This window comes from Salmo salar, chromosome 02 (genome assembly GCF_965601325.2).
Source record: "Salmo salar chromosome 02, fSalSal1, whole genome shotgun sequence".
In the NCBI taxonomy this organism is placed as follows: Eukaryota; Metazoa; Chordata; class Actinopteri; order Salmoniformes; family Salmonidae; genus Salmo; species Salmo salar.
This window is the reverse complement of record NC_138292.1, coordinates 61,926,055-61,952,331: the sequence shown is the minus strand read 5'-3', so window position 1 is coordinate 61,952,331 and position 26,277 is coordinate 61,926,055. Positions and strand designations below refer to the sequence as shown.

At 42.5% G+C, this 26,277-nt stretch overlaps 2 protein-coding genes across 5 annotated transcripts in view; one reads left to right on the top strand and one right to left on the bottom strand.

The window, feature by feature from the left end:
- Window positions 1-21,657, bottom strand: part of LOC106586757 (STE20-like serine/threonine-protein kinase) — a 40,061-nt gene extending 18,404 nt beyond the window's left edge. For 2 of the 3 annotated variants that reach the window (XM_045707063.2, XM_014174365.3), the window contains exons 1-8: window positions 20,832-21,656; window positions 19,110-19,274; window positions 7,600-7,648; window positions 7,045-7,194; window positions 2,381-2,453; window positions 1,850-2,044; window positions 1,436-1,517; window positions 41-172 (exon numbers count right to left, since the gene is read on the bottom strand). In XM_045707063.2, coding sequence (XP_045563019.2) covers window positions 41-172; window positions 1,436-1,517; window positions 1,850-2,044; window positions 2,381-2,453; window positions 7,045-7,194; window positions 7,600-7,648; window positions 19,110-19,274; window positions 20,832-20,984 — 999 coding nt within the window. In that variant the 5' untranslated portion in view covers window positions 20,985-21,656. Of the gene's footprint in view, window positions 1-40; window positions 173-1,435; window positions 1,518-1,849; window positions 2,045-2,380; window positions 2,454-7,044; window positions 7,195-7,599; window positions 7,649-19,109; window positions 19,275-20,831 lie in introns of all 3 variants that reach the window. The other variant, XM_014174358.3, reaches the window with a different exon arrangement.
- A 570-nt stretch (window positions 21,658-22,227) lies between these two features.
- LOC106586766 (CST complex subunit STN1) lies at window positions 22,228-25,666 on the top strand. Of its 2 annotated transcripts, XM_014174376.3 has the most exons (9): window positions 22,232-22,570; window positions 22,661-22,756; window positions 22,885-22,962; window positions 23,036-23,212; window positions 23,387-23,513; window positions 23,658-23,808; window positions 24,795-24,932; window positions 25,164-25,236; window positions 25,352-25,666. In XM_014174376.3, the coding sequence occupies exons 1-9, from the start codon at window positions 22,423-22,425 to the stop codon at window positions 25,507-25,509; spliced, it is 1,146 nt and encodes a 381-aa protein (XP_014029851.3). In that variant the 5' UTR covers window positions 22,232-22,422; the 3' UTR covers window positions 25,510-25,666. The 2 variants fall into 2 exon arrangements, with proteins under 2 accessions (XP_014029860.3, XP_014029851.3); XM_014174385.3 differs by lacking the exon at window positions 22,885-22,962 and having other exon boundaries at window positions 22,228-22,570.
- Window positions 25,667-26,277: the final 611 nt, after the last annotated feature.

Genomic DNA, 26,277 nt, shown 5'->3' with positions numbered 1-26,277 from the left:
TGGTTCTTTTTCTAACTGAGCTGTCTGTGGTGTGACATACCCGTTGTGTCTCTCCATCCTCCTCCTCCTCTTCCTCCTTGTGATCCTCAATCTCCTCGTAAACCTCAGCCTTTGCTTCAGCGATCAGCTCCCTCAACGGTCTGCTGTCTGTCACAGTACTCAAAAATGGATGCTGCAACGATTAAAAAAAAAAGATGCATAATATTGAGAACCCTTTTAGATATAAAGACTATTATGTCCCCTTGAAGTGTACTACTTACACTGCACCTGAAAAGAGAACATAAATATTTGTGCGATTTCAATATTGCAGTCACAGAGGTGCAATAGAGACGTCACACAAATCAAGATTTAAAGAAAAATGTGTACAAAACCTGTGTACAAAACCTGACAGACTGACCAGGTGAATCCAGCTGGAAGCTATGATCCCTTATTGATGTCACCTGTTAAATCCACTTCAATTAGTGTCAATGAAGGAGAGGAGACGGGTTAAAGAATGATTTTGAAGCCTTGAGACAATTGAGACATGGATTCTGTATATCTGCCATTCAGAGGGTGAATGGGTAAGAGAAAAGATTTAAGTGCCTTTGAACAGGGTATGGTAGTAGGTGCCAGGCACACCAGTTTGAGTGTCAAGAACTGCAACACTGCTGGGTTTTTCACACTCAACAGTGAATAAAGAATGGTCCACCACTCAAAGGCCATCCAGACAACTTGACATAACTGTGGGAAGCATTGGAGTCAACATAATGCATCCCTTTTCCAAACACCAAAACCAAAGTCTTACCTTGTTCTTCTTTTGCTAGGACACCTGCTGAACAGCCTAAGAATATGAAGTTTCTTCGCTATCAACACGTTCGTCGGTGGTAGACTACTGTTCTGTATTTTCACGCCCATTTGGCCATTTGGTAAAAGATACCAACAACACTCCCGTTGCACTGTCCCACACTGAGCTCCAGCGTGTTTATGTCCTCCGTACGCCATATCTTCTTACTGTCTGTCTGGAAGTCATTCTGTCTAGCTTGGCGGTCGCTCTTTAAACCCTTTTGGAAAGAAAAGCCTGTTGTGCTAACGAAGACGCAGTGGGGATAAGTAAGTGTTGTTAGCGCGCTAACTAGCACACCAGGTACCTGGCTGTCACATATGTACCTTAGATGCACCGGCTGAGCAGCTATTGGATCATGATCAGGGCCAATATCGCCATGTATTTAATTTGACAGGTGGCCGTGGGATGGATTGGGGCGGAGTGCTGTGCTAGGGGGCGGAGGGGAAGAGGGAAAAAACAGGACAATGTGGGGTGAGGAGGAGAGGAGGTGGGCTGAGGGGAAGAGGTGGTGGGCTGAGGGGAAGAGGAGGTGGGGTGAGGGAACAAGGGGGAAAGTGAGGGCAAAAGGGGGAAAGTGAGGGCAAAAGGGGGCAACAGGTGTGTCACCATTACCTGTAGAAGTTGTGCCACATTCCATCTGTTGTCCACATTCTTATCGAGACACTTTCTTAGGAAATCACTGAACTCTGGAGACCTGAAGAGAGTGAATGGAGATCACTTGTAATAACTACAACATTGAAAATGGGCTACAATTAAACAGTGTCATGTATTCCTCTCAAAGGCATTGAGGTAAATTAGAGTAGGTAGAACCATCTGAAACAGATATGGCAGGTGCAGAGAGGAGTGAATTAGTGATACAATCTCTCTAGGCAAGAAAGTGCAAGAAAAGGAACATTGTGCAGAATGACAGCGTATCAAAGGGGCATTTCTTCCTTCCCATTTAATTGAGGGCTCCTGAAGCCAAATCTAGACAGAAATAACTTGTCTGCCAGGCTGCCACATCACTGACTGACATGCCAGACTTACCAGCGTGACGGCTGCATCAGGGTAGGAGGATCGGCCTTGGCTATTTTCAGCAGGACTCTCATAGGGTTCATCTCGTGGTTGGGAGGCTCAATCTGGGCCATCTCGATCAGAGTCACCCCCAGGGACCAGATGTCAGCCTTGTAGTCGTACGGACGGTCCTTAAACGTCTCACACATCACCACCTCCGGGGCCATCCTGGGAAGAACGGATAAAAAAAGAACCAATCAGAGGATATGAAATGTTTCAGTGAAATATGAATTACCAATGAAAAAGGGACTAAATATATTAGGTGAAATGTAAATGACAATGAAACGAATTGTGTGGAAATGTGGAATTGTATCATTCTTGTACAGTAATATTGGGATTTTGTAGGCTATACATTAAGGTTTCTATAGATTGAAATGCAAGTCAATATTTTTGGGGGGAATACATTAAAAAGTAAATCATGATGACTGGCCAATTTAGAAGAATGGGGAGAAATAGTAATTTTATGAATTACAACATTATGACAGGTTTTCATGTTTGACTCACCAGTATGGCGTCCCGATGAAAGAGTCTCTCCTCTGTAGTGTTTTGGTATTTTTGGCCGACACACCAAAGTCAGCTGAAACACCGATGGGAAACAGTGCTGCTGTTAGCAACTAGGGTACAACATGTTGTTGTTGTTCATAAGAATTAACCTAAGCCAGGGGTATTCACCCTGGGGTCCACGACCCCCTAGAGGTACTGCAGGGGGTCCGCAAAAATATACACGGTATATATTGAAGTGATTTTGTTTTACTTAAATGTTTTTATTAATATTGCTAGCATCAACAGAATATTTGTTAAATGACATACACTACAGTTCAAATGTCCTTGTTTTTGAAAGAAACGCACATTTTTTTTGTCCATTAAAATAACATCAAATTGATCAGAAATACAGTGTAGACATTGTTCATGCTGTAAATGACTATTTTAGTTGAAAACGGCAGATTTTTTATGGAATATCTACATAGGCGTACAGAGGCCCATTATCAGCAACCATCACTCCTGTGTTCCAATGGCACGTTGTGTTAGCTAATCCAAGTTTATCATTATAAAAGACTAATTTATCATTAGAAAACCCTTTTGCAATTATGTTAGCACAGCTGAAAACGGTTGTTCTGATTAAAGAAGCAATAAAACTGGCCTTCTTTAGACTAGTTGAGTATCTGGAGCATCAGCATTTGTGGGTTCAATTACATGCTCAAAATGGCCAGAAAGAAAGAACATTCTTCTGAAACTCGTCAGTCTATTCTTGTTCTGAGAAATGAAGGCTATTCCATGCGAGAAATTTCCAAGAAACTGAAGATCTCGTACGCTGTGTACTACTCCCTTCACAGAACTGCGCAAACTGGCTCTAACCAGAATAGAAAGAGGAGTGGGAGGCCCCGGTGCATATCTGAGCAAGAGGACAAGTACATTAGAATGTCTAGTTTGAAAAACAGACACCTCACAAATCCTCAACTGGCAGCTTCATTAAAATGTACCCGCAAAACACCAGTCTCAACATCAACAGTGAAGAGGCAACTCCGGGATGCTGGCCTTCTAGGCAGAGTTCCTCTGTCCAGTGTCTGTGTTCTTTTGCCCATCTTAATCTTTTCTTTTTATTGGCCAGTCTGAGATATGGCTTTTTCTTTTCAACTCTGCCTAGAAGGCCAGCATCCATCCTTCACTGTTAATGTTGAGACTGGTGTTTTGTGGGTACTATTTAATGAAGCTTCCAGCCTGTAATCGAACCCACAAATGCTGATGCTCCAGATACTCAACTAGTCTAAAGGCCAGTTTTATTGCTTCTTTAATCAGGACAACAGTTTTCAGCTGTGCTAACATAATTGCAAAAGGGTTTTCTAATGATCAATTAGCCTTTTAAAATGATAAACATAATGTGCCATTGGAACACGAGTGATGGTTGCTGATAATGGGCCTCTGTACGCCTATGTAGATATTCCATTAAAAATCAGCCGTTTCCAGCTACAATAGTCATTTACAACATTAACAATGTCTACACTGTATTTCTGACAAATTTGATGTTATTTTAATGGACAATTTTTTTATTTCAAGAACATTTCTAAGTGACCCCAAACTTTTCAACAGTAGTGTACCTACACATGGCTAACCTTTGTTTAACCAGATAAACAGATGCTCTTAGCGAAAATGTGTTTGGTGTTACCGTTCTAGCTAATAGGCTATGTTCAGAACTACAATGGAAATAAGTCCCAGACTTTATCGTGTGTTATCCTCTATGATTTCACTCATGTGCATGTACGTCTTTCTCAAGTGTGCTTGTTTTTTTAATATGGTCGAATTAATAAAAAATTGGGCTCTGAGTGACGCAGCGGTCTAAGGCACTGCATCTCAGTGCAAGAGGCGTCACTACAATCCCTGGTTCGAATCCAGGCTATATCACATCCGGCCATGATTGGGAGTCCCATAGGGCGGCGTACAATTGGCCCAGCTTCGTCCGCGTTTGGCCGGGGTAGGCCGTCATTGTAAATAAGAATTTGTTCTTAACTGACTTGCCTAGTTAAATAAAGGTTAAATTAAAAAAATAATAAACCAAACAATTATGTGAGAGTTCCTGTTCCAATTATAACACAGCTAGAAGAAGGAGTCAGATGTCTCACCGGATGTATAAATCTGAAGCATCCGCTTAAAACTACCAAATATAATGATGAGAGGAAGTCCAGTGGCGAGAAGTGGGAAAAGCTGAAGCTAGATGAAACTTGCCGACATTCGACTCATTTACTCATCGATTAAACATTACAGTTCTCTTCCAAAAACGACAATAACTGTTACGAACAGAGTGCACTAAGTTTTGTAGACTTGACCCTTTAGAACATTTTTGAAAAAATGGCATTGTTTAGGAGTGCAAGGGCGAATTGAGTTATTGCACATCCTCAGTTCACAGACTAGGCGTTCCCCAACAGCAATATGCAAACGCATGCTAGAACGAGCCAATAGGATTGCGCTACCTGGTGCTTGGCTCTGCCCAAACCTTGCTTGTTCTGCCCACTAAGCTTACTTTTCTCCCATTGGGAACAACACTGTTGGTGTATCTTGGGTTAGTTTACCAGTATCTTTGATTATGATGTGGGGAGGTCAAAATAATGAAAAAACTATTTACCAAATCTATTCATTTTAACATGTTATTTACTTCTCCTTGCCAGTATCATTCACCTGATGATAAGACAAGAAGTGACATTGTTTTTTTGCTAACGTATGATTGTGGTCCCAGGGTCGCTGGCTTTCCTGGGAGCGGGTCCCTGGCCAAGAAAATGTTGAAGACCCCTGGCCTAAGCCAATCTATACAAGTTAGACAATTGTTTCTGAAATACATATAGGCCTTCAGCCAAATCCAGGCTTATTCAAAAGCATAACAGTATTCATGTTAGCGACATGAAAAACATGCAACAACAAAACATATTTTTACGTAACGTGTGCATCTGGACAATGACATCATGTGTTGTTTATAACAAAGTGTGTGTGTGTGTATGTGTTTTTGTGTGCGTTTGTGATTAATCTCTCACACAAAGTCTCTCACTGCCTGTCACTGACATGCAAACAGGCACTTTCACAGCCACCTTTGTTATGTCACTGTACTGATACAAACCCTACTCTGTACTGCATTATCACATCAAGCCTGTTACATGCACAACGTTATGACTCATCCTAATACACAACCTACTGCATGATGAGTCTGGAGCTTACTGTGTGGAGCACCCCTCACTGTGTACCAATATGACAGAACAATGATGACATGCAGGCTTTCCTAACCCGCAATCGATTTGTAGGCAGTTATAGCATTGCCATAATTGAGTGACAACTGATTCGTAGATGACGGCTACAATATTATGTGATGGATTTTTTATTTATTTTACCTTTATTTAACTAGGCAAGTCAGTTAAGAACAGATTCTTATTTTCAATGACGGCCTAGGAACGTGGGTTAACTGCCTTGTTCAGGGGCAGAACGACAGATTTGTACCTTGTCAGCTCTGTAAATTGTGTTAGAAATGTTATGATTAACCTAACAAATAAATACCACCTTATTCCTCTTTTTTTTCTTCCACATCTGCGCTAAACATGTTTGGTGTTTCAGAGCGGTGATATTATGCGTTTATTTTGACTAAATGCACCAACAGATGCACCTCTCTAACATCCAAGAACGCACTTCTATGGTGTATCCAAAAACTCCCCCTGACCCTATTAAAAGTTGCAATATGTAACTTTTTGGTGAACCAACCAAATTCACATAGAAATGTGAGTTATAAATCTGTCGTTCTCATTGAAAGCAAGTCTAAGAAGCGGTAGATCTGTTCTGTGTGTGCTATTTCTATGATTCCCGTTCTTATGTTTCATTTTTGTGTCTTTTACTTTTGCTTTTGTACACCAGCTTCAAATGCTGAAAATATGGTTGGAGTCATTGCAGCTAAAAGTGGCACAACCAGTTATTGAGTGTAAGGGGGCAATTACTTTTTCACACAGGTGAATTGTTTGTTGCATAACTTTGTTAATTAAAGAAATAAAATAACTATACATTTTATTGGTTATTTGTAAACTCAGGTTCCCTTTATCTAATATTAGATTTTGGTTGAAGATCATAACATTCAGCATAAAAAAATATGCAAAAATAGAGAAAATCAGAAAGGGGGAAAATACTTTTTCAAGGCACTGTACAATATTTTGGATTATTGAAAATATATTTCACAGCAGTTTAGATGGTACAATGATTCTCTACACGATACTTGCTTGTTTTGTCACAAACTGAAATTAGGCTAACTATTAGAATTTTAGCAACCAGGAAATGGTGGAGCGACAGCCGAATAACCTTTTTTTCTAAGAGTGTATGATAATGCATTCTACCTTAGTGGTGTGCATTGACTGTAAAAGTGTCTTCTACAAAAGGACTAAATGTACATGTTAAGCATGGATAGTTGGTTAGGCCAGTGGTTTTCAAACCTCTCCTCGGGGACCCCTGGACGTTTCACAATTTTGTTGTAGCCCTGAACTACATCACCTGAAACACCTATCCAAGGGTTTTGATTGTTGACAAGTTGAATCAGGTGTGCTAGCTGTGGAATAGTTCTAATACATGGAACGGCTGCGGGTCCCCGGGGAGAGGTTTGTGAAACACTGGGTTAGGTAACTCCCAGCCCCTCTTCCCCAGTCTCTTACCCAGTTTGACGTCGCCGTTCAGGGATAGCAGGATGTTCCCAGCCTTCAGGTCTCTGTGGATCACCTTGTTGTCATGGAGGTAGAGGAGGGCCTGGAGGGTCTGCTTACACACCACCCGGATCTGGGGCTCCGTCAGGGGCCTCTCAAGCTCTGAGGTACCGGGGCCACATAAACACATACTTAGCATTCCTCCTCACACACTGGGTTTCACTCACGCAGTCACACACACACACGCAGTCTCACACACGCAGTCTCACACACACACACACACACACACACAACACACACACACACACACACAGGACTGAGCTGGCTTACGGCTGTATCAATGAAGAATGTTAATACTGATACCTTATCAATGTAGTATGAGGGTGGTCTACATCGTGTTGGTGCTAATCACTGGTAGTTCAATATCAGTTAACTGTTACTATACTGTTATATCCATCACATTTCAGTCACATAATAATGTTAAATACATTACCATTGTTACCAATGATTTATCACTCATCTGCTTATCATATTCTTTAGAAGTAGGATGTAGGAAGGCTGACTCACCCAGCATGACGGCATCCACCGCTCCACCTGCACAGAACTCTATCAGGATCTACAAAATAAGAGAAGAATGTTACAGTAGATCCAGTACAGTGGAAGAAAGAAAACTAACAGCATTCATCTAATAAGGTAAAAATACCATAACAGCTTAAATACCATAGTAACAGGTAAACACACCATACATTTACAACAAACAATAGTACTTTGAGTGTTTACAGCTATACAAAGTAAGCCCCTTTTCCATTGTACTATAGGCCAACAAGTCACTGTGTCATGTGGTCTTTGTCAATGGAGCCCTGCCTGGACCCAGTAGCCTTACAATTCAATGCAAAGGGTCTTAAGGGGTCTCAAGTTCAATGATATCAAGACGCAACACACTTAACTCTACCTATCCATCACTTAGGCCTAAGTTGTTACACTATGGACCCCCCCCCCCCCCCCCCCCAGGTCTCCTGCTTCAGACCCACACAACACTTTAAAAAGTCTCCTTCTTTTAAAGACCAAACTCCCCGGTCTGTCGCCGTATTCTCAGAGTGTCTCAGAGTAGGAGTTCTAATCTAGGATCAGTTCTCTCTTTTAGATCAATGAATGAATTTGATTATATGGACATTAGAGAGGACCTGATCCTAGATCAGAACTCCTACTGAGACATTTTGTGTATACAGGCCCTGCTGTGTAAAACAATTTGAAAGTGAGTTGAACAGTGAACCTCCTCCTGCCCAGGTTCAGTGAATGGAACCTGCTGAGCCTTAAATGGTTTCAAGGAGCTCTCAATATGGCTGCCTTGCGCCGCTGAGGTAAGAGGATTGGCCAGAGGGGCTATTCTGTTGCTTTGCTCTGAAGGCTTTCTCAGAGTATACACATGCAGCCTAGCCTAGTGTAGCTAGCCGGAACTTAGCCCTTTCCCCAAATAGGATTAGGAGTTTCCATGCACGCCTCAAGTGGGAGGGGGCTAGCTTTAGCTGCAGCAGCGATGAACCTAGGTATTTGGAGGAGAGAGAAACCTAGCCATTCACTGTAGGGAGGTAGTATTGTTAGACTAGCATAGTCCTGATATGTCAATAGACTTTGGACTGTATCAGGGATATAACCTAGCCTAGCATGCTGCTAACACTACGGATACAACAGAGAAACAATTAGGCTAACAAAAACAAAATAACAAGCTAAAGTGATCCACGGCCCTACTGTGCTCAATACAGTAAAAATGTAGTTAGTTAGGGCTGAGTAGAATAGAGAAATGCTACTGACAGTGAAAAATTGGACGACATATTTGGTGAGAGGTGCCAAGAAGAGGAAGCCAAAACACACTTCCTCAATGTAACACAGTCAATGAGAAATTTTAGGTACTCTCTATTCTCCTCTTGGCTAGTATTTAGAGGGAAGTTGACCTGTTCACCTATTGCGGTTTAGAGTCAAACATAATTATTGCAACAATGACCCGTGTGACCTTTCGAAGATGAGGGGGTAGATCATCTTTAATATTGCAGATAGATTGTGGCTTCAATCAATGTAATTGTCTGCATCATTTCCAATCCCCCATATTTTGTGTGTATGTATGTATGTACACACACAGAAGTCAGAAGTTTACATACACCTTAGCCAAATACATTTAAACTCAGTTTTCACAATTCCTGACATTTAATCCTAGTAAAAATTCCCTGTCTTAGGTCAGTTAGGATCACCACTTTATTTGAAGAATGTGAAATGTCAGAATAATAGTAGAGAGAATGATTTATTTCAGCTTTTATTTCTTTCATCACATTACCAGTGGGTCAGAAGTTTACATAGACTCAATTAGTATTTGGTAGCATTGCCTTTAAATTGTTTAACTTGGGTCAAACGTTGCAGGTAGACTTCCACAAGCTTCCCACAATAAGTTGGGTGAATTTTGGGCCATTCCTCCTGACAGAGCTGGTGTAACTGAGTCAGGTTTGTAGGCCTCCTTGCTCGCACACTCTTTTTCAGTTCTGCCCACAAATTTTCTATGGGATTGAGGTCAGGGCTTTCTGATGGCCACTCCAATACCTTGACTTTGTTGTCCTTAAGCCATTTTGCCACAACTTTGGAAGTATGCTTGGGGTCATTGTCCATTTGGAAGACTCATTTGCGACCAAGCTTTAACTTACTGACTGATGTCTTGAGATGTTGCTTCAATATATCCACCTAATTTTCCTTCCACATGAAGTCATCTATTCCACCCCCGTGCTTCACGGTTGGAATAGTGTTCTTCAGCTTGCAAGCCTCCCCCTTTTTCCTCCAAACATAACGATGGTCATTATGGCCAAACAGTTCTATTTCTGTTTCATCAGACCAGAGGACATTTCTCCAAAAAGTACGATCTTTGTCCCCATGTGAAGTAGCAAACCATAGTCTGGCATTTTAATGGCGGTTTTGGAGCAGTGGCTTCTTACTTGCTGAGCGGCCTTTCAGGTTATGTCGATGTAAGACTCGTTTTACTGTGGATATAGATAATTCTGTACCTGTTTCCTCCAGCATCTTCACAAGATCCTTTGCTGTTGTTCTGGGATTGATTTGCACTTTTAGCACCAAAGTACGTTCATCTCTAGGAGACAGAACGCATCTCCTTCCTGAGCGGTATGACGGCTGCGTGGTCCCATGGTGTTTATACTTGCGTACAGATGTACAGATGAACATGGTACCTTCAGCTGTTTGGAAATTGCTCCCAAGGATGAACCAGACTTGTGGAGGTCTACAATTATTTTTTCTGAGGTCTTGGCTGATTTCTTTAGATTTTCCCATGATGTCAAGCAAAGAGTCACTGAGTTTGAAGGTAGGCCTTGAAATACATCCACAGGCACACCTCCAATTGACTCAAATGATATCAATTAGCCTATCAGAAGCTTCTAAAGCCATTACATCATTTTCTGGAATTTTCCAAGCTGTTTGAAAGGCACAGTCAACTTAGTGTATGTTAACTTCTGACCCACTGGAATAGTGATACAGTTAACTATAAGTGATGCACAAAGTAGATGTCCTAACCGACTTGCCAAAACTATAGTTTGTTAACAAGAAATTTGTGGAGTGGTTGAAAAGTTTTAATGACTCCAACCTAAGTGTATGTAAACTTCCGACTTCAACTGTATGTATGTATGTATGTATAACAACAAAAAAAATCCTTTATTATGTTCCCCTACCCCTTCCATCCCTCCCCCAATTGGAGTAAATTAATGGACAACAACTCTTGGGCTTCTACTTCCAGCTTATACATACATTTTATGGACACAGTATATTTTACAATAGTTATCTTTTTGTTTGTTTTTAATCCCATCCTTCAGCTCCACTCAACCCCTCCCATCTATCTCTGAACACCATCCAGTTGATTTCTATTTGCCATATATTTTTCAACTGGGCTGTGATGTTTTACAAAAAAAGAACCAATTCTTAGTTTAGCCTTATTACAACCATATCAAACATAAAATTCAACAAAAACCTATCATTCTACCCAACAAAACTCTTGTAAAATAAGACAGTATGCTCCGCCTAGCCTAAGCCTTGAAACAGTCTTGTCATTCATACAGGCCCTTGTAGTGTTGTTTCACTGGTAGGCGAGCTGTTGTTTTAGTCCAGCTGCATGTACAATAGGCCAAACAGTGGATCTTTACAGTGGCAGGCGGGTAGAGAGGAACTACAGGGCTGGCACCATTACTTCCTCTCCCAGCACACACACAGCCCTCTGAGGAGCCATTCATGTGGTGTAGAGAGAGACAGAGGACACAACTCTGAGATAGCAGCTGTGTGGCTAAGATCTTAACCAAAGGTTAAAGGTCAGGTAAATTGTGGTTTGTGAGACAAAGATATGCAACGTATGAAAAAAATAGGCATATGATCTGACTCATGATTAGGCCTAACAGTCTAAGGTCAAGTACATTGTGGTTCGGATAGGAAATTAGAATGGCTGAGACTGCGGATCCGTAGGAAACAGCCTGGTCCCTTTTCCCCAGAGCTGAAGATCTGAATCACGTACTGCACACGTTTCTTTACTTTTACGCAAATAATGTTGTGGTCACCCTCCATTCACATTTCTCACTGTCAATCGTTAATGATAATTCTTTAAGTTTTACCAGTGAAAAGTCCATGAAGCATCTGCATACCAACCATTTGATCTCAATCAGTTTCATGGGGATATGCATTTACAGTGCCTTCGGAAAGTATTCAGGCCCCTTGACTTTTTCCACATTTTGTTACATTACAGCCTTATTCTAAAATGGATTAAATATATATTTCTCAGAAATCTACACACAATACCCCATAATGATAAAGCGAAAAACAGGTTTGTAGAATTTTTTGCAAATTAAAAATTGGTTTAAAAAAATTGGTTATAGATTATTACTATTCAGACCCTTTGCTATGAGACTCGAAATTGAGCTCAGGTTCATCCTGTTTCCATTGATCATCCTTGAGATGTTTCTACAACTTGATTGGAGTCCTCCTGTGGTAAATTCAATTGATTGGACATGATTTGGATAGGCACACACCTGTCTATATAAGGTCCCACAGTTGACAGTGTATGTCAGAGCAAAAATCAAGCCATGAGGTCAAAATTATTGTCCGTAGAGCTCCGAGACAGGATTGTGTAGAGGCACAGATCTGGGGAAGGGTACCAAAACATTTTTGCAGCATTGAAGGTCCCCAAGAACACAGTGGCCTCCATCATCTTAAATGAAAGAAGTTTGGAACCACCATGACTCTTTCTAGGAGCTGGCCGCCCGGCCAAATTGAGCAATCGGGGGAGAAGGGACGATGGTCACCCCGATGGTCACTCTGACAGAGCTCTAGAGTTCCTCTGTGGAGATGGGAGAACCATCCAGAAGGACAGCCATCTCTGCAGCCCTCCACCAACAAGATTCTCTGGTCTGATGAAACCAAGATTGAACTATTTGGCTTGAATGTCAAGCGTCACGTCTGGAGGAAACCTGGCACCATCCCTACGGTGAAGCATGGTGGTGGTGGCAGCATCATGCTGTGGGTATGTTTTTCAGTGGCAGGGACTGGGAGACTAGTCAGGATCGAGGCAAAGATAAACGGCGCAAAGTACAGGAGAGATCCTTGATGAAAACCGTCTCCAGAGCGCTCAGGACCTCAGACTGGGACGAAGGTTCACCTTCCAACAGGACAACGACCCTAAGCACACAGTCAAGACAACGCAGGAGTGGCTTCGGGACAAGCCTCTGAATGTCCTTGAGCGGCCCAGCCAAAGCCCGAACTTGAACCTGATCGAACATCTCTGGAGACACCTGAAAATAGCTGTGCAGCAATGCTCCCCATCCAACCTGACAGCGCTTGAGAGGATCTGCAGAGAAGAATGGGAGAAACTCTCCAAATACAGGTGTGCCAAGCTTGTAGCGTCATACCCAAGAAGGCTCAAGGCTGTAATCGCTGCCAAAGATGCTTCAACAAAGTACTGAGTAAAGGGTCTGAATGTGATATTTATGTTTTTTTATTTTAAAAACCTGTTTTTGATTTGTCATTATGGGGTATTGCGTGTAGATTGATGAAGGGGAAAAAAATATTTAATCAATTTTAGAATAAGGCTGTAGCCAACAAAATGTGGAAAAAGTCAACGGGTCTGAATACTTCCTGAAGGCACCGTAGATTTTTTTAATTCACCTTTATTTAACCAGGTAGACAATTTGAGAACAAGTTCTCATTTACAATTGCGACCTGGCCAAGATAAAGCAAAGCAGTTTGACAACATACAACAACACAGAGTTACACATGGAGTAAAACAAACATACAGTCAATAATACAGTAGAAAGATAAGTCTATATACAATGTGAGCAAATGAGGTGAGATAAGGGAGGTAAAGGCAAAAAGGCTATGGTGGCAAAGTAAATACAATATAGTAAGTAAAACACTGGAATGGTAGATTTGTAATAGAAGAAAGTGCAAAGTAGAAATATAAATAATGGGGTGCAAAGGAGCAAAATAAATAAATAAATACAGTAGGGGAAGAGGTAGTTGTTTGGGCTAAATTATAGATGGGCTATGTACAGGTGCAGTGATCTGTGAGCTGCTATGACAGCTGGTGCTTAAAGCTAGTGAGGGAGATAAGTGTTTCCAGTTTCAGAGATTTTTGTAGTTCGTTCCAGTCATTGGCAGCAGAAAACTGGAAGGAGAGACGGCCAAAGGAGGAATTGGCTTTGGTGGTGACCAGAGAGATATACCTGCTGGAGCGCGTGCCACAGGTGGGTGCTGCTATGGTGACCAGTGAGCGGAGATAAGGGGGGACTTTACCTAGCAGGGTCTTGTAGATGACCTGGAGCCAGTGGGTTTGGCGACGAGTATGAAGCGTGGGCCAGCCAACGAGAGCGTACAGGTCACAGTGGTGGGTAGTATATGGGGCTTTGGTGACAAAATGGATGGCACTGTGATACCCTACTCAACAAACTGGATGCAGTCTATTGGAGGCTATTTTGTAAATGACATCGCCGAAGTCGAGGATCGGTAGGATGGTCAGTTTTACGAGGGTATGTTTGGCAGCATGAGTGAAGGATGCTTTGTTGCAAAATAGGAAACCAATTCTAGATTTAACTTTGGATTGGAGATGTTTGATGTGAGTCTGGAAGGAGAGTTTACAGTCTAACCAGACACCTAGGTATTTGTAGTTGTCCACATATTCTAAGTCAGAACCGTCCAGAGTAGTGATGCTGGACAGGCGGGCAGGTGCAGGCAGCGATCGGTTGAAGAGCATGCATTTAGTTTTACTTGTATTTAAGAGCAGTTGGAGGCCACGGTAGGAAGGTTGTATGGCATTGAAGCTCGTCTGGAGGGTTGTTAACACAGTGTCCAAAGAAGGGCCAGAAGTACACAGAATGGTGTCGTCTGCGTAGAGGTGGATCAGAGACTCACCAGCAGCAAGAGCGACATCATTGATGTATACAGAGAAAAGAGTTGGCCCAAGAATTGAACCCTGTGGCACCCCCATAGAGACTGCCAGAGGTCCGGACAACAGGCCCTCCGATTTGACACACTGAACTCTGTCTGAGAAGTAGTTGGTGAACCAGGCGAGGCAATCATTTGAGAAACCAAGACTATTGAGTCTGCCGATGAGGATGTGGTGATTGACAGAGTCGAAAGCTTTGGCCAGGTCAATGAATACGGCAGCACAGTATTGTTTCTTATCGATGGCGGTTACAATATCGTTTAGGACCTTGAGCGTGGCTGAGGTGCACCCATGACCAGCTCTGAAACCAGATTGCATAGTGGAGAAGGTGCGGTGGGATTCGAAATTGTCGGTAATCTGTTTGTTGACTTGGCTTTCGAAGACCTTAGAAAGGCAGGGTAGGATAGATATAGGTCTGTAGCAGTTTGGGTCAAGAGTGTCCCCTCCTTTGAAGAGGGGGATGACAGCAGCTGCTTTCCAATCTTTGGGAATCTCAGACGACATGAAAGAGAGGTTGAAAAGGCTAGTAATAGGGGTTGCAACAATTTCGGCAGATCATTTTAGAAAGAAAGGGTCCAGATTGTCTAGCCCGGCTGATTTGTAGGGTCCAGATTTTGCAGCTCTTTCAGAACATCAGCTGAATGGATTTTGGAGAAGGAGAAATGGGGAAGGCTTGGGCGAATAGCTGTGGGGGGTGCAGTGCTGTTGACTGTGGTAGGGGTAGCCAGGTGGAAAGCATGGCCAGCCGTAGAAAAATGCTTATCTGTGGTGATAGAGTTTCCTATCCTCAGTGCAGTGGGCAGTTGGGAGGGGGTGTTCTTATTCTCCATGGACTTTACAGTGTCCCATAACTTTTTTGAGTTTGTGTTGCAGGAAGCAAATTTCTGCTTGAAAAAGCTAGCCTTGGCTTTTCTAACTGCCTGTGTATATTGGTTTCTAACTTCCCTGAAAAGTTGCATATCATGGGGGCTGTTCGATGCTAATGCAGAACGCCACAGGATGTTTTTGTGTTGGTTACGGGCAGTCAGATCTGGAGAGAAGCAAGGGCTATATCTGTTCCTGGTTCTAAATTTCTTGAATGGGGCATGCTTATTTAAGATGGAGAGGAAGGCATTTAAAAAAAATAACCAGGCATCCTCTACTGACGGGATGAGGTCAATATCCTTCCAGGATATCCGGGCCAGGTCGATTAGAAAGGACTGCTCGCTGAAGTGTTTCAGGGAGCGTTTGACAGTGATGAGTGGAGGTCGTTTGACCGCTGACCCATTACGGATGCAGGCAATGAGGCAGTGATCGCTGAGATCTTGGTTGAAAACAGCAGAGGTGTATTTAGAGGGCAAGTTGGTTAGGATGATGTCTATGAGGGTGCCCGTGTTTACGGCTTTGGGGTGGTACCTGGTGGGTTCATTAATAATTTGTGTGAGATTGAGGGCATCAAGCTTGGATTGTAGGATGGCTGGGGTGTTAAGCATGTCCCAGTTTAGGTCACCTAGCAGCACTAGCTCTGAAGATAGATGGGGGGCAATCAGTTCACATATGGTGTCCAGAGCACAGCTGGGGGCCGAGGGTGGTCTATAGCAGGCGGCAACGGTGAGAGACTTGTTTTTAGAGAGATGGATTTTTAAAAGTATGAGTTCAAATTGTTTGGGTACAGACCTGGATAGTAGGACAGAAGTCTGCAGGCTATCTCTGCAGTAGATTGCAACACCGCCCCCTTTGGCTGTTCTATCTTGTCTGAAAATTTTGTAGTTAGGGATGAAGATTTCAGAGTTTTTGGTGGACTTCCTAAGCCAGGATTCAGACACGGCTAGGACATCCGGGTTGGCAGAGTGTGCTAAAGCAGTGAATAAAACAAACTTTGGGAGGAGGCTTCTAATGTTAACATGCATGAAACCAAGGCTATTATGGTTACAGAAGTCATCAAAAGAGAGCGCCTGGGGAATAGGAGTGGAGCTAGGCACTGCAGGGCCTGGATTCACCTCTACATTTACATTTAAGTCATTTAGCAGACGCTCTTATCCAGAGCGACTTACAAATTGGTGCATTCACCTTATGATATCCAGTGGAACAACCACTTTACAATAGTGCATCTATATCTTTTTTTGGGGGGGGGGGGGGGGGTTTAGAAGGATTACTTAATCCTATCCCAGGTATTCCTTAAAGAGGTGGGGTTTCAGGTGTCTCCGGGAAGGTGGTGATTGACTCCGCTGTCCTGGCGTCGTGAGGGAGCTTGTTCCACCATAGGGGGGCCAGAGCAGCGAACAGTTTTGACTGGGCTGAGCGGGAACTGTGCTTCCTCTACATCACCAGAGGATCAGAGGAGGAGGAGGAGGATAAGGGTACGGCTAAAAGCTATGAGGATTGGTCGTCTGTGATGTGCGGAATAGAGAGTATAATGAGCAGGTTTCTGGGTGTGATAAAATAGCTTCAAGGTATAATGTACAGACAAAGGTATGGTAGGATGTGAATACAGTGGAGGTAAACCTAGGCATTGAGTGAGATCTTCTTGAGTTATACAGTGTTGTTTCGAGGTAGCCTACAGTGTTGTTTTGAATGATGTACAGTGAGCGCATTTTAGAGCAGATGGTGTTAACAAACTGTAGCCTACATGTGCTTAGTTTCAATCAAATCACGTTTTGCCTAGTGGCGCGTTCTGTTATGTAGAATACTATCATTATGTGATCTTGCAGACATTGATTGAGCTTTGATCTAACTTTATTAAACGAGCACCGTTCGCCAGAGTAGCCTGTTTTCTACGAGTAGAGCAGAGACTGTGGGCAAAGTAGAGAATCCTGAACATGTGCAGAAGCTTCGGGACCTTTAGCTGGCGGGAAGATGGGGCCAGAAAAGTGGATTCCACAGCCACTACATAGGGCTAACTCGAGTCTATCCATTAACTTGCAAAGTGGGCACGTACATGGTAAAATAGTTAGGTTTCCACAATGTGAGACTGAAGCTAAGTGAAATTGAGGAAAGATAAAATGGCTACGGTCACTAATCTAACCCTTAAAAACCATAATGTGGTTACCACATTGTTATTAGAGCCATATCAAATGAGGAAGACAACATAAATCACTCTCCTCAGACTTGACTTCTACACAACCTTTAAGAACGTCTAGTCTTTCATCTACAGTAAGAGCTCCTGTGCTAATGTCTTGCTCTCTCTATTTACACACCAGCTACCATGTAAGCTTCATGTAGGGGCGGCAGGTAGCCTAGTGGTTAGAGCGTTGGGCCAGTAACCAAAAGGTTGTTAGATCAAATCCCCGAGCTGACAAGGTAAAAATCTGTCATTCTGCCCCTGAACAAGGCACTGTTCCTAGGCCGTCATTGTAAATAAGAATTTGTTCTTAACTGACTTGCCTAGTTAAATAAAATACAAATACAAATAAAAAGCCTAGATAATAATCCATACACAACCACCATTGGGCTAGAAGCCATTGTTTGACAGAGAGGAAAGGGCCGAGCACTCAACAGAGCTGCAGTGTAACCAAATATTCCAGGTAATCAATCACAGCTTTTGATGAGTCTGATTACTGATAATATGTCTATGTGGATGTTTCTATGTCAGCAGGGAGGGAGACACAGGGAGCCACCGTGTCATACCACTTATTATTTCCCAGCTTGAAAAAGGCAATGGAGCTTTTGTCTCGTTCTCCTTTGGAGCTCTTGGGAGGCTAGGGTATGTAACCCATCATGTAGCACCTTAGAAGAACTGACCTTGTGGATTTAGATGTCATATTATGTATTATTTGTTGAATCCATTTTTCCTGATTGAAAGGCGGAAATGCCTTTGTTTTATAGGTATTCTTTTGTATGATATTCCTATATAGCTTGTTTCACTTTAGGTGTCCTATGCCAAGAAGACCAAAACAAAACAGATGGGCCCTTATTTACTAGCTAGTTAGATATGATTGAACTACTCCTTGCAATCCCTGAGTGCACAAATGTCCTAATATATGCATGACCACTTTCCCAATGCAATTATTTCCTCGTTATCTTCGGACACAGGGGTGCCCCGGGAACATCATCTGAAACTAGATCCCCAAATCCAATCAAAATTCACAGGAAGTGACCACCATCCTGAAGGTGAGGACTAGAACAATGTGTACACAAAGAGAGGGTTATATGGATGGACTCTAGTTATTTTGAGAGGTGACAGAAAGACACAACATCACTCAGTGATATCGTGAAGACGAAAAAGGCAATATAATAATACACTGTAACACAAAAACGAATTTCCATATCAAATACGGCAATAAACTACAATAAATGCTGCTAGTATCTGTGCTAGTTTGAACTTTGACCTGGGAAGACGATAACCGAGGTAGAGTAGGTGTGAGACGAGGATGAACATTCCAATGTACTGATAGCCATGACACAGGTCAGTCCTCACAACTCATAGCAGCCTAGTTAAGAGGCCCCAACAAAGGACGACACCGCAGCACACTGCTGGTCTTCGCTGATTCTCCATAAGCCATTCCATCTCACTACCAATGTTTCGGTGAATAGACCTTCAGAGTTTGTGCTATTACTAGCATCAATACACTATTACAGCAGCACCGCTAACAAAGCACAGCCTCCGCTGAGAACGCCACTTCCTACTCACCCATAGCTTGCTGTCGTAGTAGAAGGCGTCCAGCAGCTTCACTATGTTGTGATGGTCGCAGGAGGCCAGGATATCGATCTCTACCATATAGTCCTCCAGCTCCTCCTCCGTCTTGGTATCGATCACTTTAGCTGCAGCCAGAATGCCTGTTTGCTTGTTCTGGGCCTAAGAGACACACAGGCAGAAGTGAGAGGGTTATTATGGTGGCTTCTGACAATGGAATAGACTTGAGTTCTGTTGACATTAGCAGAAGACCCACCAAGGTTAAGCGAGTGTGCTATTTTGGGGGCTTCATGACAATGGAAATGATACAACAGAATGGGTCCCGTTGTTGCTCCCATAATAGGAGTCAAGAGAGAGTTGATATCAGATTTCACATGACGTCCACAAAAAGCAGCCAACTGACACTTTTTTCAAATGTATTTTTCACATCTTTGATGAAAACCCTCACAGCATAAGTCTCAAATCCATTTGAAATTGAACTGTCTGCCGTTTGGTTTGGTTGTGTCTCATAGCAGGATGTGTTGGATGCGGTCTGCGGTGATATGGGATATGGCACTTCCTCTTAACCTGGGTGTGCTCTTCAGGTCACGTCTGCCATTGAAATGATTTTAATACATTATCCTGTATTATCACATTACACATGATCACATTCAACACACACACACAAACAGACTCTTCTCTTTCACTATGAATCGATGGGGTGTTTGGAGGCCGGTTCAAATAGGGCGACTCATCATGAGATTGCAGCATATTATAGTTGGTATTGTAGAGATGGTTCTAAGCCCAGGACGTTACTGGGAAATGTACTTCCCACAGATGTGCTTCGATTGGCCTGTTGTGGCTCTAGTAATACCAGAAAGGTCCATTATTTACTATTGTTAGGAGTAGTCTTATAGTAAATGTTGTTATACTTTGTTCATGGAGCAGCCAACAGTTTGGTTGTAGTAGTCGTCAACTTCACATGGCGTCTGTTACTAAACTGACTAAGGCATATGGATTCTCTACAACAAGTAATAGTTAGATTTGGAAACCATAACTGACCACACACAGTCCTATTAATAGATCAGAAATAAATTAAAAACAGAGCACAATCATGGTAGGGATCCAGATAGCTATTATTATACCATTACACCATGTCCCAAAAATAGGCTAGTGGCTACAGAAAAACAAACACGCTAATTGGAATAGCGTCGACAAAGCACCCTGGTACTGGTTTTGGCCCGCCACTCACGGGTGATCACATTCAATGTCACTCATGTAAACAATGTTTTTTGCTCTGCCCATGCATTGAGGTCGGTGAAAACAATGCCACAATTGATTGGGACTCATCTAACATGGTTTAGGGCTGCTGTGAATGGCCTAACAATCAGAGATCGGGAAGAAATGGCTGTGCGTGCGTGCGTGTGGACTGGAGGCAGTGTAGTTGTCATTGTTGACCAAAATGAAAAGAATGGCAGTCATTAATCAAATGTTGGGCTCAGTCCTAAACAGAGGAAGAAGTAACATTTCCAGTTATTGCCTAAGGGAAGAATTCCAAGGAACACCATATAGGATATATTGGTTACAGCAGAGTGGACTGAGATGAACACACATATGACATGATCGATGATTCTTGAAACATGGTTTCAAACCTGTAAAATGTAACGTGTTCACAATGTCATCATCATTGCTACAATGAATCAGAAGAGATCTACAATGACCCAAAAGGACCTATCCTACCTTATAGACTTTTCCAAAAGCTCCATCCCCCAGTTCGCCAATGATCTCCCATATCTCCTCTGGGTTCTCATCTCTGTGGACATGCTCATACTGTTTCTTCTTCTTCTCTGCACCCAATTTAAAGATTTTACGGAAATTGAAAAAGGATGCCATTTTCAAGCCTGCCTTCTTCAGATAAGACAGTTGACAAAGGAATGAATATCCAGCAATACGAAGATCATCAGTGCATTCTACCGCATAGGACTTGAATTGTTGTGTTTACTTAGGTCCCTTGGTGTGTTCTTCTGAGTCAAGCAGACTCTGAGGTGGCATACTCAATATGTTACAGTATTATAACAATTCAGAATTATTTCAAATACTGTTACACTGAAATCATTGATGATCAACCCGTTATTATGGCAACGATATCACAGTTATCCCATAACAAAATGAAATTCCACCGACATCATGGCCTATTGTTGATTGTTACTCCAACAATATTCACTTTGCTGTCTCCTGGCATTGTATTTCCGTCCAACGAATAGACTTTCACAGTGCAAAGTAAGCACGGGAAGCTATTGCTGTTTCTCAGAACAACCAACACTGGCCTGACAACGCAAGCGGCTGGGCTCTTTCCTCAACCAAAGAGCAGACAGAGAAGGTACAGAAACGACCCTTCCAAAGAATTCTATTCCATGAAATGTTATATTCGATCCCCCAAAGTCCCTTGAATTTATATATAGCGAATAAAAACACCGTTGGTATGGTAAGACAATCTTCTTTCCCTTGGCGAGGCACGGGATCCAGTAATCTAGAGGATTTGGTGTCAAATGCGCGTTCATGAGCCAGCAACTGTAGTTCTTTCACTTCTTCACGCTTGATTGATGGTGGAGGAAAGAGCATCTAGAGCGCGTTGCTTCCACCCTCAGCACTGGAGGCCAGCATTATGTGTTAGAAATTATTCATAAATTAAAGACAACTTTTAAATAATATTTTAAGGAGTACGACATTTTGTAGAAGCCTATTCAATACCTTTGTAGCCTAGGCCTATTGTTCAGCCCTGCAACATTTTGTAAATCCTAAGTAAAATTGAACGAGAAAAAAAAGCCATATAGCCTCATTAAAAAGGATAGCACATTTCCCCCAATATTGAAAATGTTCAATTCGGATAATTGCATCAATATGAGAGATAATACAGTCTCTGATACAAGGATGGGTTTCTTTCGTCTCTCATTCAGTAGCTTAAAACGACATGTCCCAGATACCCATGCGAGACGTGCACTCGCACGCACAGCCGAAAACTTTTCAACTTTTGATGTCTTTACCACATTTACATCTATTAATAATCGTCCTTCACGATTAAAAGATGTTTACATAAATGCATGGTTTATTTAATCTGTTCTATTTTCATCTATTTTCTAATTCACGTGACCGGAAACTCGGACTTTTGCGGAAGTTGTGCAAATATTTGCTCAAATTTCAAAACATTTCCCGGGAAATCGAAGCAAAACAAACTAACCAAGCGAGGGAGAGACGAGTAAGCTTTCTTAAGTAGGTTAGCTTGCTACTTTTGGTTGTCTTTGATCGCGTGTGGTGAGTCGCCTATGATGGTATGCAGCCTGAAGCAAAGGAACCAGAGGAGGATAGTGTATGGGAGGAACCACCTTCTGTGCTGTGGGGACTGGACCCGATGTTCAACGCTTTCAACAGGCTCTATGTCAAAGACATCCTACGGATGAGAGAGTCCTGTCTAGTGTCAGGTATTGTTACCTTCCGTTTTGACAACATGAATGCTACTGTCATGTTTATTCAACTTTACCAGCTAACACGTTTCATTTCCCCTAACCTAGGGATATACTTCTACAACTCTCACCCGATATTCAAAGTTGATGTGCTTGGGACTGTGGTGTACAAGCGAGAGCGAGAAGACTTCTTCTGTTACGGAGGTAATGATGAAGCTCAAGTGATTCCTTTGAAATATTCCTACTTTGTCTCTTCATATCAAACAATTATCCACATGCAAATATTGAGTCCATGTAAATCCAATATGGTTGCTGTTATAATTGCTTTACAGTTGATGATGGTACTGGTGTTATAAACAGCCTTTGCTGGAAAGATGAACAGTGGAGGTATCAAGGTGACCCTGCTACATGTAAGTGCAGATATTCTCATTATAACTGTGTGTCAGCCCTGTTCATATTCACGGTTGGCTGTATTATCTTCAGCAGGAGCAAGGTCTTTCGGTAGCAGCGCACGTGGAGACTTCAACCCAGCCAACGAGCTGAAGAAACTACGGCAAGCCCAACACAGCAGCTCCCACCTGGAGATAGGAGAACTGCTCAGGGTGCGAGGGCCCGTCAAGACCTCCAGACAACAGAGAGAGATAATGGCCTCTACTTACTGTGAGTGGAGAGGTGACACATATGACTGGTCACACAGACATGCACGGTCATGCAGATATGGACACACACACAATTCTGCATTTCGCAACTATACAGCATTTATTAAACCTGACTTATTGTTGTCCATACAATCCCTAATGCCTCCCCCCCCCCCCCCCAATTCGTTGGTTGTAGATAAAGTGTCAGACCCGGTGATGGCGGTCCAGATATCCTGGATGATGGAGGTTCCTCAGCTCTACAGACAGTGCTATGATAAACCATTCCAACTGGACAGCAGTGCACAGAACCCTAACATTCAAGGGTAGGTCTAATAATCTCTTTAGCTATATTCAATTGCTGGTCAGTGAGGAGCAGCATCATTTTGGCTATTATGTATGATATTTACTTTAAACTTTGATTTTGTGATTTTGTGAATATCTTTATGGTTTATTTTGTATTCCTACAGTGGTTCTGCTTCCTACCTACTTGGCAGAGCCACTCATATCCTGAAGGACTTCCTGAAAGAGAAAGAAGTCACCAGCTTCAGACCCTCTGATGTCCAGGACCTTTTACAGCGTCTCGTCTTCAGACAACCTCAGAAGACAGCATCAGAACAGGTAGAACATCTATGAACATCTATGTAGGCCTTATAGGCCTACACACACACCTTATATATGCTTCCAAACATACCCTCGTAAAACTGACCATCCTACCGATCCTTGACTTCGGCGATGTCGTTTACAAAATAGCCTCCAACACTCTACTCAACAAATTGGATGCAGTCTATCACAGTGCCATCTGTTTTGTCACCAAAGCCCCATATACTACCCACCACTGTGACCTGTATGCTCTCGTTGGCTGCCCCTCGCTTCATACTCGTCGCCAAACCCACTGCCTCCAGGTCATCTACAAGTCTCTGCTAGGTAAAGCCCCGCCTTATCTCAGCTCACTGGTCACCATAGGTCACCATAGCAGCACCCTCCCGTAGCACGTGCTCCAGCAGGTATATCTCACTGGTCACCCCGCAAAGCCAATTCTTCCTCTGGCCGCCTCTCCTTCCAGTTCTCTGCTGCCAATGACTGGAACGAACTGCAAAAATCTCTGAAGCTGGAGACTTTTACCTCCCTCACTAGCTTTAAGCACCAGCTGTCAGAGCCGCTCACAGATCACTGCACCTGTACATAGCTCATCTGTAAATAGCCCATCCAATCTACCTCATCCCCATACTGTATTTATTTATTTATCTTGCTCCTTTGCACCCCAGCATCTCTACTTGCACTTTCACCTTCTGCACACCCTACCATTCCAGTGTTTAATTGCTATATTGTAATTACTTTGCCACCATGGCCTATTTATTGCCTTACCTCTCTTATCCTACCTCATTTGCACATGCTGTATATAGATTTTTCTACTGTATTATTGCTTGTATGTTTGTTTATTACATGTGTAACTGTTGTTGTATGTGTCGAACTGCTTTGCTTTATCTTGGGCAGGCCTACCTAGTTAAATGAAGGTGAAATAAATAAAGGGTTTGAAGGCATCATTAAGTTGTTCATTTTAAAATGGGACTGTATTTTTAAAAAAAAATCTGATTTGATGCTAGGAGCCTGAGGCTGGTCCATCATCGGGTCTACCAACATCTTTCAAACAGCTCGGGGAGCTCCTCCAGAAGAGCCTTCAGATCCTGCAGGACGAAGGCTTGGTGTTCCGGAAGGTCAAATCTCAGGATGAAGTCTACCATGTAAGCAGCAGCAGCACATGAATATAGATATCACAGAGGAACTGAGTGCTATGTGAAGCTCATCAAACACATTGACCCTGAGGCTCATGGGATGTGGGACACAAGCAAAGTGCTCAGCATACAAGAATGAAAGATTTTGAGACTGATCTTTCATTGTATTACTGTGGTGACTGAAGGTTATATTGGAGTGACACAAGTAAGTATTAATTCTACTGTATTTCTCCCCTTTAGGTAACGGAACGGGACAAGGATCTTCTCATGGCAGTCAGAGACATTCTTCTGGAAGATTGCAGACGAGAGAAATGTAAGGGCATTTCCCCTCTTCTTACTCCTTTAGAGTACTTTACAATACACTGCTCCACCAGTGCTATACCAGTGTATTATAATATGCATTGATGGTCTTTCTCTCGCGTTGCCAGATGCGGAAAAGGGTTGCCACATCCTGCACGTCCTGTCCAGTGTGAGACAGAGGTACAGTCGCAACGTGAGCAAGGCAGCCTTGGAGCTGGTCCTCAAAGCTCTGGAGTGTAATAGTGACATTATCAGCACCAGCGACAGTCATTACACTATCCTCTGACGCTGACTTAGACATTCTGGGACATTCCACAAACTGTCTGAAATGGAGTGAAACGGGGAGGTACCATCCGACCTTGTCCAATAAGAAACGCATGTTTTTGTTTTCCGTTGGGAAAAAATATATATAACGTGTGTCCTAATAAATATGACCCTTTATACATTTGATTATTACTTAACATAGCCATCTTGACGATATCAGTTGCTAGCAATCATGCTAGAGCTATGTACATTTGTATGAATGTATATTTAAAGAGTACAGGACAAGCTGTTTTGTGCAATTATATATATTTTTAAATGTGCAAAAGTTTTGTAAATGATGTCTATAATACCTGGATTTAGAATTCAATTTGGAGCATATGCTCATTTTGCACACGGGGGCAGTATTTCGTCGTTTAATATGCACCGCGATGCAGCCCGTCGCTGATTGGTCCACTTTGAAACATCTGTATCCATACGTCCAAGCTATTGATGAGGGCAGCCTATAGCGTCTTATGACTCAGTTGCCACCGCTGTCAAAGAAACTGCAGGGCATAAGAAGCAATATATGGAATAGTTTATTGCTCTCTAGGCCTATGGAACAAATAGGTTGTTATAGCTTTTTGTAGCCTTTTTAATGGTTATTTAACCATAAATGCTTTTGATAATGGAGATAATTGAATTGTTATGCTGAAACCAATCACATTCATAAAAAGTATCCTTACATGGTCCAAGCGCAGTGTGATGTTCACATTTTTCTTGTCATTAGCTACATTGTAGCCACTCTTGGGAG

Coding starts and splice junctions, on each gene's coding strand:
- LOC106586766 (XM_014174376.3), top strand. CDS start 22,423: ATGCAGCCTGAAGCAAAGGAACCAGAGGAGGATAGTGTATGGGAGGAA. Junction 22,963..23,035: donor TCAAGGTGACCCTGCTACAT/GTAAGTGCAGAT, acceptor TATTATCTTCAG/CAGGAGCAAGGTCTTTCGGT. Junction 24,933..25,163: donor CTCAGGATGAAGTCTACCAT/GTAAGCAGCAGC, acceptor TCTCCCCTTTAG/GTAACGGAACGGGACAAGGA.